Source organism: Patella vulgata, chromosome 4 (genome assembly GCF_932274485.2).
Source record: "Patella vulgata chromosome 4, xgPatVulg1.2, whole genome shotgun sequence".
NCBI lineage: Eukaryota > Metazoa > Mollusca > Gastropoda > Patellidae > Patella > Patella vulgata.
In genome coordinates this window covers 48,173,080-48,188,328 of record NC_065882.2, presented here as the reverse complement: position 1 = coordinate 48,188,328, position 15,249 = coordinate 48,173,080, and the positions used below count along the sequence as shown (strand labels likewise).

Below are 15,249 nucleotides of genomic sequence, written 5' to 3'. Positions count from 1 at the left end.
AGCACGTTAGGTAGATCAACAATCGTTTTAAGAAGCTTGTAAAAGTAAAATGAAACTATTGCTAGTATCATGTTCCTGTCTAACCCGAGTGATTCAGAGATATTATTTGTACTAAACCAAAAGATGCCGCTCTGAACGGTACAGTTAATGATAAAGCGATTTAAAAAATGAAACGAACGTAATTTCTAAATCTGCTGTAATAACCAAGAAGCTTAATTTTACTGCTATTCAAAATCGTCAACAATAAATTTTTTACGGCTGTAATAGTTGATAGATTTGTAGAGAATTGCACGTGCCATGGCTATTTATAGTATCATACTGTCAGAAAGTTGGTCTCGGCACGGCGAATGTGCACGCTTCAGTGGTAGTCTCGAACTATCAGCGGTGGACTGTATTTCTGTGAGTACATGGGTCACCCTACCAATGATGATCAGCAGCTCTACGTTATCTTCATCTTCCATGCTTGCCCATGTATAGCTGTTCACTTATTGTGTGGAATATGTCAAATGATTTTATACAATATGTTAAACTGAAATAATAGAATATATTTTGTTACTGTACCTTCAATCCATGTTCATTGTAGAAATCAGCTGTCCCCATACTAGCAAACAATTCATATCCCAAATCTATTAATGTTTTAATTGTTGGTAATAATTCATTTTTATACTGAAATAAAAGATGATCAGCTAACTTATTAAGACACATGAACATATTCCAGCCATTACTGGTTTGGACAAATCTTTGATCATTAATCTTTAAGCAAAAAAAGTCAGGTAATTGTTAATTTGGACCATTTACAAGCATCGACAAGCCAACAGTGAGGCTGGTGTCCCCCGCCAAAATGCCAAAATAAATAGATGACACATATTAATTAATAGCACATCAAGTTTAAACATTCTACCTCAATTAAAAGCAGAGTTGTTATGTTCCAAAGTCTTGACCAATCAAATTGCTTATCGCTCTGCTTACCCGGAGCACAAAATGCTCATTATCGAACTTAGTCAAGGTATTGATGTAATGAAACTATATACCAAATTTCATCATTCTCATTTAATAAGAACTAAAGTTATTGTGTAACAAAACATCAACCAATCAAATTGCTTATCTCTGCTTATCCTAAGCAGAAAATGCTCATCTTCGAACTCCATTAAGGCATTGACCTAATTAACACCTACACCAAGTTTGAAAATTCTAGCTCAATTGTTATCGTGTAACAAAGCATCAACCAATCAATTTGTTTATCTGTGCTTACCCTAAACAGAAAATGCTCATCTTCGAACTCCATCAAGGCATTGACCTAATAAACACCTTCACCAAGTATGAACATTCTAGCTCAATTAGGAGAGTTATTGTGTCCCAAAAAGTGTGACGGACAGACGGACAAACCCATTTTAATAGTTCCCTGCTTTCTTCGAAAGGCGGGGGACAAAAAAAGGCTTGTGTTGAAAAATTTCTTTCAACTATCACTTATCTGAAACTTTCCAAAATCAAACATAATATAGTTTACCTTAAAACTTCCAATAGATATAAGAATGTTTTTATGTGGTATCTTAAATCCAGTGCTAAGTTGTGCTTTAAGATAAGCTTCATATCTATTCTCTCCAAACCCTGCCACTTCACCAGTACTGGCCATTTCTACACCTAGTAGTACATCAGCTCCATGTAGGCGGGAAAATGAGAAAACTGGTACCTAACCATACAATGAAATATAAATCAGCAATCATTTAGATATTAAACTTTATTACAGAAATTGTACATCATAATTGTCAAAGCATAAGGCTCAATCCCAAAATAAATAGATGACACCCATTCATTATTAATGACTTGTACATTTATCTTTTTTATAAAGCACTATGCAATCAAAATGTTTATCATTATGAATAACCTAAGCAGAAAATGCTTATGATCAAACTTAGTAAAGGTACTGATATTATGAACTCGAGAGAGAGAGAGAGAGAGAGAGAGAGAGAGAGATGGGGTTTAACCTCCACTCACCACAAACTAGGTCATTTCGGGACTAACATATGGTTTAATTTTTTTTATTTCAATAATTCATGTGTGCGTAGGGGTCTTTAGCAGTGGGGGGAAACCGGAGGACCCGGAAAAGACTCACGAGGTTGGACAGGTGACCCTACTCCTTGTCACGTACAACCAGGGAATCGAAACCCCGCCAGTTGACTCAATGACAGAACGTATGATACAGCGCGCGCGTACTAACCATTCGGCCATCCAATCCCCCTGAAACTCGACACAAATTTACAGCATTCCCTTTCAGTTACTGCCTAAACCATCCCACAGAACCTTTCTATAAAAATAACAAAACTAATAGACATTATCTTAAGCAATACAAAAATAATATTCTGGTTCTCAAACAATCCTGCGAAGGGGAGGTTTTTATTTTTGTGTTTTATTTTGTCAAGGGATAACATCAAGACACTACTTTTATTTCATCATGTTATTTATGATTATCCAGTATCATTTACAATTGTCAGTAATATTTATCAGGGTTTCATACTTGTTAAATGAGCCTACAGTACATTTCTGGATTCATTCAAATGTTTCTGTAACTAGGTTAAAATATTTACATGCGGTAATTGGTGAGACTGCCATTTTTAAGTGAAGTGGGATTACCTGAGAACCAGAATATTTTTTTTATATGGCCTTACCTTTACTGCGACTCTACCACATCCATATATAACATTGGTAGGTTCAACAATTTCTCCCATAATAACTCTAGTAGCTGTAGCTATAAAATCATGATCTAAAGCTTTTGATACAAATGGGAATGACCTTGACACACGCACATTACATTCTATTACTTTTAGTTGATTATCCTGAAAATTGGTTGAATTATTGAAATATACATAAAAACAAAACTCAATACATATTTAAAAAATTTAAGAAAACTACAGGTTGTAAAAGTTTTGTAAATATCAAAGATAGGTTGCCAGGCAACGAAACATATGCCCACAGCAGCTAAATCTTCTTGAGCGGTCGACAAGGGTCATCGCATATTTATTCCTTTGTAGGTAATTGCGGGTCTTTACAAGACAGTTCCATACAGATCAGATTATAAATTTTGTCGTTTGAGGGTTCACATGGTTTTACAAACTGAAACAAGGGTCTCAACTCTGGATGTAATCTACAGAAATTTTTTAAATTTGACAAGCTTTTGCGTTAGAGCATTCCCAAGGTGCAACAAAGTGAAACAAGGGCCATAACTCTAGAAGTGTAATGAACAGAAATTTTTGAAATTAAATAGACTTCTTCATCTCACTAATATAAACCACATAAAACAATCGGATAATAACTTTTTGTGGTAGGGCGTTCACAAGAAATTGTGGTTGACGGACGGACGGACAAGGGCGAGGCAATATACGTCCACATTTCCATGTGGGCGTATAAAAACTGCTTATCCCTTCTTATCCTAAACAGAATTTGTTCATCGTCGAACTCAGTCAAGACATCCCCATAATGAACATCCAAGTTTGAAATTCTATTGCAATGAGAAGCAGAGTTATTGTATTAAAAAAAAGTGTGACGAACAGACAAACAGACGGACAGTTTTGCTCAAGTAGAAAATATTCATCATCAAACTCAGACAAAACATTCACCTGACAAATTCTGTATGCATTTAAAAGTTCTATTCATTTAAAATTGACTTAAAATGCACCAAAATATTGACCACTCTACTAGCTCAAGCTGCTGTTTGTCAGCTCCATACCGGTTTCTGGTTTGAAATAAATCTCGCTAAATCAATCTAATGACTCTTTGCCAGCTGTTCGTCAGCCATTTTATATGAAACAGTGGAGACATGAAAGATGCAACCAGCATACTTAATAGTAAGAGCAAAAGAACTGAACCAAACACAACAGAATCCTGTAAGATATATGAATAGCGCAAGCATAAAACATAAATAACATTAAATCAAGATAGTGGATCTAGGGACCGTTCAACTTAGCAAATTGAAAAAGAAACCCAAAGTGTTTTCATAAAGTTGTTGTTTTCACAACTGACAATCTAAATATTGCAGAAATTCATTCTCTTTAACGATAATGTTCAAGGATTTTTTCATCTATTAATAAATGTATAGAGAATATTATGTTCATGGCTTTTCATACGTGAATATTAGCTATCGACTATGAATGCACTTGCACTGGAGCTATTACGTAATGTAATCACTTTACAAATCGTCATTTGAGGTTCAAGTTTAAAGTCCACATAAGATGGACTAGGGAAATTTCCGGTACATGTAGCCAATGGTTACTATATCCACATTACGGCAAGTTCACACTAATATGATTGAAATTAGTTCAGCTATCTTCACTCAAAGTCGCAAAAATAGACCTCCCGTAAAAATGACTTTGCCAATTATCGAAAACAATCTTAATCCCCTCAGACGCCAGTGACGTCACAGTGACCGAATGCATATTCGGAATGTTTATTCCTTAATTACCTCTATACAGCCGGCGTGTGCATTCATTAACGCCTCACTGATTCCTTAATCTCCTAATTAAATAAAACAATTGACTACGGAATAATTTGTTTTGTAATTTAGATTGTTTTATAATGTCCTCCCTCTCTTCTCACGACAGCGATTTTAATACTGTGTTTTAAAGTGACTTTTTGATAAGAGTCCCTTTACCATCATGTGCAGTCCTAACGATTCGAGATACATTTTCATTAGAAAGAGTATTTTGGTTGTAATTTCCAGAGAAAAAGAGTACAGGAGTAAAAAGATGTGGTCATGCAAAATGTATCATAAAAGTCAAACATGATTGAAACGCGATTTGTAAATGACGATCCGTTATCAGAGAAGCCAAATGTATCTCTTTTTCCTGTAGCCATCGTGCGGCGCCTTTCTTTCAGCATGCGGATTTGACTTCATTACTCTGAAATAGACCGTGAAAATGAAATACGGAAAAATATCTCAATATACTTTAGAATTAACAGTACAAATAAATTTGTTGGTAACCATCTAAATGGAATAACAGATTTAGAAGGGTCATCTAACTATCTTTGTGCATTAATAATATGGCAAGTGTAGTGATGTTAATATATCCTTAATTAATCAATCCGACTAAAGTTGCACAGACATGGGGTCATAAATTAATTAACACCTCGATGATTAGGTAATTGTCTTTTTTTCACGCCGGCCAGATCAAAGACATAACTCTAGGTGGAACGTGTGCGTAATACCCGACGAACGAACTAATTGTAGAATCGTACACACGTTAATTGTATAAAATAATTAATTACGTTTTACTCATCAGTTACTTATAATTACTATTTACCCAATAATCAATAAGCTTTGCTCACCGATGTTTTTGTAATAAAGTAGCCTCGTATTATTTGTTGATTGGCGTTTAAACAACATTTAATTGACTTGATATGAAATCTGAATATAAATTATTCGATGGATAAACATTTGTGATAAGATAAGGTTATAATGTCTAACATTGTTTAACTTCTTTAAAATAAAGGTATTTTACAATTACATTGACAATTTAATCACTCACCAAATGGCATCAGGAGCACCACGTATGATCAAGTGTATTTGATATTCATGTCCATGAATCCAATGCAATTTTCGCTAAAGTTTAACCTCAGTTACTACGCCCGTAGTATGCATGGAAACGTACATGGTAATAAGATTCTTAGCGTTGATTGGCTAGGGCGATCTATTGTTATGCATAGTCATCGAAAAATTCCATATTTGCTGTGAATTTCAAATGAGTTAAGATAAAAGTTGTTCTTTGTGTATAGAAATGGTTATTATTATTATATAGCTAATAATGAATATATCGACAAATGACTGGCACCATTTGTATATCTGTACTTATAGAGAATAGTTTGGGATATCAAGTATTACAGGGTATCCAAATTATCAGTAAATGCGTGAATTGCTTGGGTCATCTTCATTTGTCATGTGGCCTATTTAAACAAAGGATGCTTAAATGGATCTACGGCTTGATACAGCATTTTAAATTCATTCTAAAATATTCAATCTTTAACAATGTAAGACAATAATCTGTGATTATGATTAGGCCAGTCAACTGGTGGTGTGTATAGACAGTGATATATTGTACAGACAGTGATATATTGTATAAATAATGTATATACTATGTGTAGTACCTGTGACGTTACCAGCCAATCAACCGGATTAAGGTCGTAATTGAAAAATTGAAAAGCGTTTTGGCTTGTCGGATACTTAAACGTTAACAGCCGAAACAACTTTGATCAGATGAGTGTAAACTTGCCGTAAATTAGATATAGTAACCATTGGCTATACGTACATGAAATTTCGATTTTTCACCTTATGTGGTCTTTAAGTATGTTTGGCACCCTATATGACAAATATAGAGTTTGCACTTTCAAAGTGGTACTAACCTTAGCAATAAGTTGTATATTCATTGGTCCTGTAACTTCTAGTGCTCTAGCTATAACACAACATATAGCTTTTATTTTACCCAATGTTTCTTCATTTAAATCTTGAGGTGGTGTGACAAGTGTAGCATCGCCAGAATGTACTCCAGCATTTTCTACATGTTCTGATACAGCTACACAAACTACTTCCCCATCACACGCTACAGCATCTACATCTATTTCCTATTAATTAAAACATCATACAATTGTTCTACAGATACTGATTTCAAATCATGTTAATATACAATCCCGTCCATAATCCACATAAGTATCAAGTCCAGAAGAAATCCTCAATATAAAGTATGTCAGAAAGTTCAGCAGTTAAAAAGCAACTATTTGAATAAATAAAGTATATACAAGTTATTTCAGGCATAAGGCCAATATTTCTGAAAACAAGCCAACAGTGAGGCTGATGTCCCCAGCCAAAATCAAACAAGCCAACAGTGAGGCTGATGTCCCCCGCCGAAATAGGAAAATAATTAGAGGACACATATAAATTTATCACAAATTATCTTTTACAAAGTATTGAACAATCAAACAGTATATCTTTACTTATAGTCTAACAATCAAAGTAGGAGAGTTATTGTTTTCCAAAGTCTCGACCAATCAAATTGCGTATCGCTCTGCTTACCCTGAGCAGAAAATGCTCATTATCAAACTTAGTCAAGGTATTACTGTAATGAAACTATACACCAAGTTTCATCAATCTCACTTAATTAGAACTAAAGTTATCGTGTCCCAAAGCATCAACCAATCAAATTGCTTATCTCTGCTTACCCTAAGCGGAAAATGCTCATCTTCGAACTCCATCAAGGCATTGACCTAATCAACACATACACCAAGTTTGAACATTCTAGCTCAATTAGGAAGAGAGTTATCGTGCCCCAAAGTATCAACCAATCAAATTGCTTATCTCTGCTTACCCTAAGCGGAAAATGCTCATCTTCGAACTCCATCAAGGCATTGACCTAATAAACACATACACCAAGTTTGAACATTCTAGCTCAATTAAAAGTTATCGTGTCCCAAAGCATCAACCAATCAAATTGCTTATCTCTGCTTACCCTAAGCGGAAAATGCTCATCTTCGAACTCCATCAAGGCATTGACCTAATCAACACATACACCAAGTTTGAACATTCTAGCCCAATTAGGAAGAGAGTTATCGTGTCCCAAAGCATCAACCAATCAAATTGCTTATCTCTGCTTACCCTAAGCGGAAAATGCTCATCTTCGAACTCCATCAAGGCATTGACCTAATAAACACATACACCAAGTTTGAACATTCTAGCTCAATTAGGAAGAGAGTTATTGTGTCCCAAAAAGTGTGACGGACAGACAGACGGACAGACAGACAGACGGACGAACCCATTTTAATAGTCCCCTGCTTTCTTCGAAAGGCGGGGGACAAAAAAACAAGCCAACAGTGAGGCTGATGTCCCCCGCCGAAATCCAAAAATAAATAGATGACACATATTTATTAATCGCACATTTATTTTTTTCAAAAGTATCGAGCAATCAAACTATACACTAAGTTTCAGCACTCTCCATCAGATAGAATCAAAGTTATCTTGTCCCAAAGCATCGACTAATGTAAATCATTGAACTCAGCCATGACATGACAGCAGAGAATATTCATTATCGAACTAAGTCAAGGTATTGATGTAATAAAGCTATACACCAAGTGTCCTCACTCTCACTTAATTCGAACTAAAGTTATCGTGTCCCAAAGCATCAACCAATCAAATTGCTTATCCCTGCTTACTCTAAGCAGAAAATTCTCATCTTCAATCTCCATCAAGGCATTCACCTATCAGACACCTACGCCAAGTGTGAACATTCTAACTCAACTAGAATGAGAGTTATTGTGTTCCAAAATCTTGACCAATCAAATTGCTTATCTCTGCTTAACCTAAGCACAAAATGCTCATGTTCGAACTCCATCAAGACATTGACCTAATTAACACCTACACCAAGTTTGAACATTCTACCTCACTTAGAAGGGGAGTTATTGTGTTCCAAAGTCTTGGCCAATCAAATTGCTTATCGCTCTGCTTACCCTAAGCAGAAAATGCTCATTATCGAACTTAGTCAAGGTATTGATGTAATGAAGCTATACACCAAGTTTCATCACTCTCACTTAATTAGAACTAAAGTTATCGTGTCCCAAAGCATCAACCAATCAAATTGCTTATCTCTGCTTACACTAAGCAGAAAATGCTCATCTTTGAACTCCATCAAGGCATTGACCTAATAAACACCTACACCAAGTTTGAACATTCTGGCTCAGTTAGAGAGAGTTATTGTGTCCCAAAAAGTGTGACGGACGGACAGACACACCGATTTTAATAGTCCCCTGCTTTCTTCGAAAGGCGGGGGACAAAAATACAAATATTATATAATAAAGAAGTTAAATAACATTTGCAGGAAAACGGAATATGAAAATCGATTCCCTCCTTCCACTACTTATTTATGAGGGCTATCCAGTTATATATCAGCTAAATTGCGATAAAATAATATTTTATATCAATAATTATTATAGCTTGTGCCATCGTGTATTCTATGCCGTTGATTGTGTGTCAACCGAATAATTATTATCTAGTTTATATGCTAAAAACTGTATCACCAAAGGGGGATAATTTAGATAACAAGGTATTACTGTAATGAAACTATACACCAAGTTTCATCAATCTCACTTAATTAGAACTAAAGTTATCGTGTCCCAAAGCATCAACCAATCAAATTGTTTATCTCTGCTTACCCTAAGCGGAAAATGCTCATCTTCGAACTCCATCAAGGCATTGACCTAATCAACACATACACCAAGTTTGAACATTCTAGCTCAATTAGGAAGAGAGTTATCGTGCCCCAAAGTATCAACCAATCAAATTGCTTATCTCTGCTTACTCTAAGCGGAAAATGCTCATCTTCGAACTCCATCAAGGCATTGACCTAATAAACACATACACCAAGTTTGAACATTCTAGCTCAATTAAAAGTTATCGTGTCCCAAAGCATCAACCAATCAAATTGCTTATCTCTGCTTACCCTAAGCGGAAAATGCTCATCTTCGAACTCCATCAAGGCATTGACCTAATCAACACATACACCAAGTTTGAACATTCTAGCCCAATTAGGAAGAGAGTTATCGTGTCCCAAAGCATCAACCAATCAAATTGCTTATCTCTGCTTACCCTAAGCGGAAAATGCTCATCTTCGAACTCCATCAAGGCATTGACCTAATAAACACATACACCAAGTTTGAACATTCTAGCTCAATTAGGAAGAGAGTTATTGTGTCCCAAAAAGTGTGACGGACAGACAGACGGACAGACAGACAGACGGACAGACAGACGGACGGACGAACCCATTTTAATAGTCCCCTGCTTTCTTCGAAAGGCGGGGGACAAAAAGATGACACATAATTTGCACATTTATCTTTTTCAAGATTATCGAGTAATGAAACTGATTATCTATGCTTAGTCTAAGCATAAAATGTTCACTATCAAAGTCTGGTTTAGAAGTACCTGGTAGTGAGTAAAACTATACACTAAGTTTCATCACTCTCCATCAGTTAGAATCAAAGTAATCTTGTCCCAGAGCATGGACCAAAGAAATTGCTTAGCTCTGCTTAGCTTTAATGGGAAATATTAATCATTGAACTCAGTCAAGACATACGCCTAATGAACATCTATACCTCAATTAAAAGCAGAATTGTTATGTTCTAAAGTCTTGACCAATCAAATTGCTTATCGCTCTGCTTACCTTATGGTTTTCAAGACAATCGGTTAAGAATTGCAGCCTGTAGGCGACACACAAAAAGAAAATGGATGTGGCTCTGCCCCTGGGGATTGGGCATGCACTAGGGACGTTCCTTAGGGTATAAGGAATAAGTATGCAAAGTTTCAAGATGTTACGTTAAGAAATGCGGTGTGTAGATGACAAACAAACAAATACAAGAAATGGGCATTGTTCTGCCCCCTGGCATGCACCAAAAACAATAGGGATCATCCATAGGGTATAAGGAATAAGTATGTAAAGTTTCAAGTTGATCAGTTTATTATTGCGGCTTGTAGGCAACACACAGAGGGGCAACGGCAATATACGTCCACATTATGAATGTGGACCTATAAAAATGTTCATTCATCTTATGAGAGACTTACCTTCGCCTCTAAGATAAATTTGGATATAACAACAGGGTGTTCTTTAGATACAGCACTAGCTTGTGTTAAATAATTTTCTAAATCTTGATGTGTGTGAGCCACATTCATCGCAGCTCCACTTAATACATATGATGGACGGATCAAACATGGATATCCAACTTCATTGGCAAATTTTATAGCAGTCTGAAATTAAAAGCAAACTGATTTTAAATTACTTGACTAACTTACTACTTTCCAACTCAATTGTACTATGCCTCACAATCAACTAATTTGATATTAGGTGCCAACCTATGGAAGACCAAACAGCTCTTTATTCAATGTTCTTGATTCTTAGTCCTTAATTCATAGTCCTTAATTCAAATTTCTTCATTTGTTGTCATATTTCGATATTTGTCCACTAAACTTCACATTCCTATCTTAAAATCAATGTTTGTTTTACAAATCAGACATTTGTCATCAGTTTTGTAAATTTAGAAAATCAAAAAATTAGCTTACATTTACATTTCATCAGAGACCTACAACGATAAATGCCAATATAAAAATGTACCGAGATCTTTGGGAGATAAACCTATATTTCAAGCTTTCCCAAAACTGATTAAAAATTTGACCTGTAGAGTGTCCATAAACAAAATGTGAACAGACAATATATGTCCACTTGAAAATGTGGGTGTATAAAATCAAACTGTACCTCTATAGTAGTAAGTTCCTTCCATCGTGGTTGACTTATAGACATATTATCTAACATACGAGAAAACTTAAATCTGTTCTCAGCATTATCTATACTCTCTGGTGATGTTCCCAAAATCCTTGCCTAAAAACAAATGTCAAATTTTGATTTATGATATTGAAAATTTATTTACAATCTAAAAATTATTTTTGAAAACGAATTCGTAACTACACATTAATTATGGCATTTTATGAAATAGTTTTATGTCATAATGTTTATCTGTATATGATTACATTTAAAGCATATTATAAGAAACTCAAAATATACTTAAGATGACAGTGTAGAAAGACAAATCCAATACCTGTTGTCTGTGAAGTGACATGGCAATATTGTTTGGTAACTGCCCACCAACAGATAATATAATACCTTCAGGATTCTCTAAAACATATATATCCATTACAGTCTGAAATATATAACACAAAAACTTAGTAAATATTACTTTATTATCACTCAGGCACTAGGCGGTTCAGAAATAAATCATAACAAATAATAATAATACAGATCTTAATTAATTATAAGATTATTATTGACTGTTTAAGAATTTTTAGGTTTAATTGATCCATTCCCGCTCCTGTACATGATTATGTTTCCATTAGGTCCAAATCAATTGCTGACTTGGGTTGATCTTATATTTTGTTTCATTTTTTGGGGGGAGGGGAGGGGAGGGAATATTTTATTTCCAATTTGTTACATAAACTTTTGACAGCGGAACACAAAATTAGCTGGAGGGTATTGTATGAATACTATAGAAATGTAAGTGTACCTCAAATGAAATTTCATCAAAATAAAGTCTGTCACACATATCATAATCTGTGCTAACAGTTTCTGGATTATAATTAACCATTATAGTTTTATAGTTCAGCTGAAATAACAAAATCATAACATTAAATTAAGCCCAGGTAAAACTAATAATGAATGAAATGGGGGTTTAACCTCCTACTTTTCTGCTCCAACCAGGATACTTAAGATGGGCATAAGTGTGCTAAGAGGGATATTTTGCCCTGACTGGAAAGAGGGCATCCACGCCAGTAAATCCTTTCTAAGCCAACACAAGGATTGAAGTTGGGACTCCTCCAGTTCAGTGGGCCAGTGCCTTACTGAACCAATCCAGTTCCATAACATTAATTATAAAACATACTTTGATACATAATTTCAGAAGAGAGTAGATCTTTTCCAGTTTTTTGTTTCAATGTTTGTTTTAGAGAACAAGCGGTTGACATGCAAGATACGCCCACATTTTGCAATAGATGGACAGAGAACGAGCTAAAAAAAATAATGTGATTTTTTGTACAAACAGGGGCCATAATCTAGGAAGATATGGTCCGATATGCGCGAATATCGAAAGAAACCGAGATATTTGGGTTATGAACATACATTTCAAGTTTCATCAAAATCAGATAAAAATTATGACCTCTAGAGGGTCCACAACCTTCGTATTACATACTTTTACACAATTTTCGTACAAATAGCAGCTATTTTGTTGGGCAGTTTCATTTCGATTTTCCTGAAATTCGAATTCAACCTTCATTATCGTGGAATGGTTATATATTTAAACAGTTTTGAAATTCAATCTCAACCATCATTAGGGTGTAACGGTGATATATAAAAACGTTTTTTTAAATTGGATAAAAATTGTGACCTCAAGAGGGACCACAAGCTAAAAGCGTGATTTTTCGTAAAATCAGGGGCCATAATACAGAAAGTTACGATCCGATATGCGCGAATATTGAAAGGAACCAAGATCTTTGTGATATAAACATGCATTCCAAGTTTCATCAAAATTGGATGAAAATTGTGACCTCTAGAGGGTCCACAATCTTGATATACCATATTTTAGACTATTTGCGTAAAATGGGCGCCCATTTTGTACGGCAGTTTTGGTCCGATTTTCATGAAATTCGAACTCAACCAACAATATGGTGCAATTGTGACCTCTTGAGGGACCACAAGCTAAAAACGTGATTTTTCGTACAATCAGGGGCCATAATCCATGAAGTTTCAATACCATACATGCCAATATCGAAAGCAACCAAGATCTTCTGGAGATAAACCTATATTTCAAGTTTCGTCAAAATCAGATTAGAATTGTGACTTGTAGAGTGTCCACAAACAATTGTGGACGGACAGACAGACGGACAGGGGCGACGACAATATACGTGGACATGAAAAGGTGGATGTATAAAAATATCAATTCCTAGTTTTAAGGGACAGAAGTTACAGCCATTTAAAGTTTACAGTCTCAATTAGTTTCTACTCTTTCACTCTATGCTATTTTAAGTGTCTGTAACACTTTCAAACATATGATCTTTAATCACCAACAAGTGCATGACAAAATATAACCTAGTCTTCTAAGTTACTATTTAAACAACACTTTTCAGCTCTTATCATGGCAAATAAGACAAATTCTTTCTTTAGTCTGCAACTAAACAGTCTCACCCAGGAAACAGAATCATTAACAATGACTTTCCTGGATGACTGAATGTTAAAACTATGCACTTATTCACAGAAGAGAAATCTAGATTAAAAAATTACCCATAAAAATAATTTACCTTACGTAGTTCTCGGATGCAATTGACTGCACACCAATCAAACTCTACACTGCTTCCTATTCTATAAACACCTGACCCTAAAACCATCACATGACCTCCTGGGAAGTCTATATCATGTTGTTCACCATTATAAGTTAAATAAAGATAGTTTGTTGAGGCTGGCCATTCCCCAGCAACTGTATCTATTTGTTTTACAAATGGTATTATGTTAAAATCATGTCGGATTTTTCGAATAACCAATTCTGTACTGAAAGTAGAATATAAACAAGTCAACAGTGAGGCTGATATCCTTCGCCGAAATCCCAAAATAAACAAATAACAATAACATATACTTATTAATTGCACATTTATCTTTTTCAAAAACATCAAGTAATCAAACTGATTATCTATGCTTAGTCTAAGCATAAAATGTTCACGAATCAAACTTAGTCAGGTTTTGAAGTACCTGGTAATGAAACTATACACTAAGTTTCATCTCTCCCCATAACTTATAAGTTAGAATCAAAGTTATTTTGTCCCAAAGCATCAATCAACGAAATTGCTTCGATCTGCTTAGCTTTAATGGGAAATACTAATCATTGAACTCAGTCAAGACATTCGCCTAATGAATATCTATACCTAAATTAAAAGCAGAGTTGTTATGATCCAAAATCTTTACAAATCAAATTGCTTATCGATACTTAGCCTAATATACAAGTAGAAACTGCTTAGCCTTAGTAGAAAATGCGCATGATGGAACTTGGTTAAGGCATTCACCTAATAAACACCTACACCAATTTTGAACATTCCACCTAAATTAGATTTATTGTATTCCAAAGTCTCGACCAATCAGATTGAAGTCTCTACTAAGCAGAAAATGCTCAGCACCGAACTTTGTTAAGGTATTGATGTAATGAAACTATACACAAAATTTCACCACTATCATTCAATTAGAATCAAACCTGTCGAGCTCCAAAGTCTCGACCAATATTAAACTGCTTATTGTTCTGCTTGATGGGATGAAACCATACACCAAGTTTCATCACTCTCACTTAATCAGAACCAAAGTTATCATGTCCCAAAGCATCAAACAATCAAATTGCTTACCACTGCTTACCCTAAGCAGAAAATGCTCATCTTCGAACTTTGTCAAAAATTCACCTAATGAACGCCAACACCAAGTTTGAACATTCTACCTCAATTCGAAGGCCATTATTGTGTTCCAAAGAATCGACCAATCAAACTGCTTATTGCTCTGCTTACCCTGAACAGAAAATGCTCATTATTGAACTTAAGTCAAGGCATTGATGGAATGAAACTATATACCAAGTTTCATCATTCTCGCTTAATTAGAACTAAAGTTATCGTGTCCCAAAGCATCAACCAATCAACTTGTTTATCAACCC

The 15,249-nt window shown here is 35.1% G+C and overlaps 1 protein-coding gene across 2 annotated transcripts in view; it reads right to left on the bottom strand.

Moving 5' to 3' along the window:
• The window catches only part of LOC126819068 (CAD protein), a 92,989-nt gene that overhangs the window by 32,249 nt on the left and 45,491 nt on the right, over positions 1 to 15,249 (bottom strand). For both annotated transcript variants that reach the window (XM_050546889.2, XM_050546890.2), the window contains exons 19-27: positions 13,865 to 14,111; positions 12,079 to 12,177; positions 11,617 to 11,718; positions 11,277 to 11,399; positions 10,589 to 10,771; positions 6,391 to 6,609; positions 2,667 to 2,834; positions 1,508 to 1,690; positions 562 to 666 (exon numbers count right to left, since the gene is read on the bottom strand). In XM_050546889.2, coding sequence (XP_050402846.1) covers positions 562 to 666; positions 1,508 to 1,690; positions 2,667 to 2,834; positions 6,391 to 6,609; positions 10,589 to 10,771; positions 11,277 to 11,399; positions 11,617 to 11,718; positions 12,079 to 12,177; positions 13,865 to 14,111 — 1,429 coding nt within the window. The remainder of the gene's footprint in view (positions 1 to 561; positions 667 to 1,507; positions 1,691 to 2,666; positions 2,835 to 6,390; positions 6,610 to 10,588; positions 10,772 to 11,276; positions 11,400 to 11,616; positions 11,719 to 12,078; positions 12,178 to 13,864; positions 14,112 to 15,249) is intronic.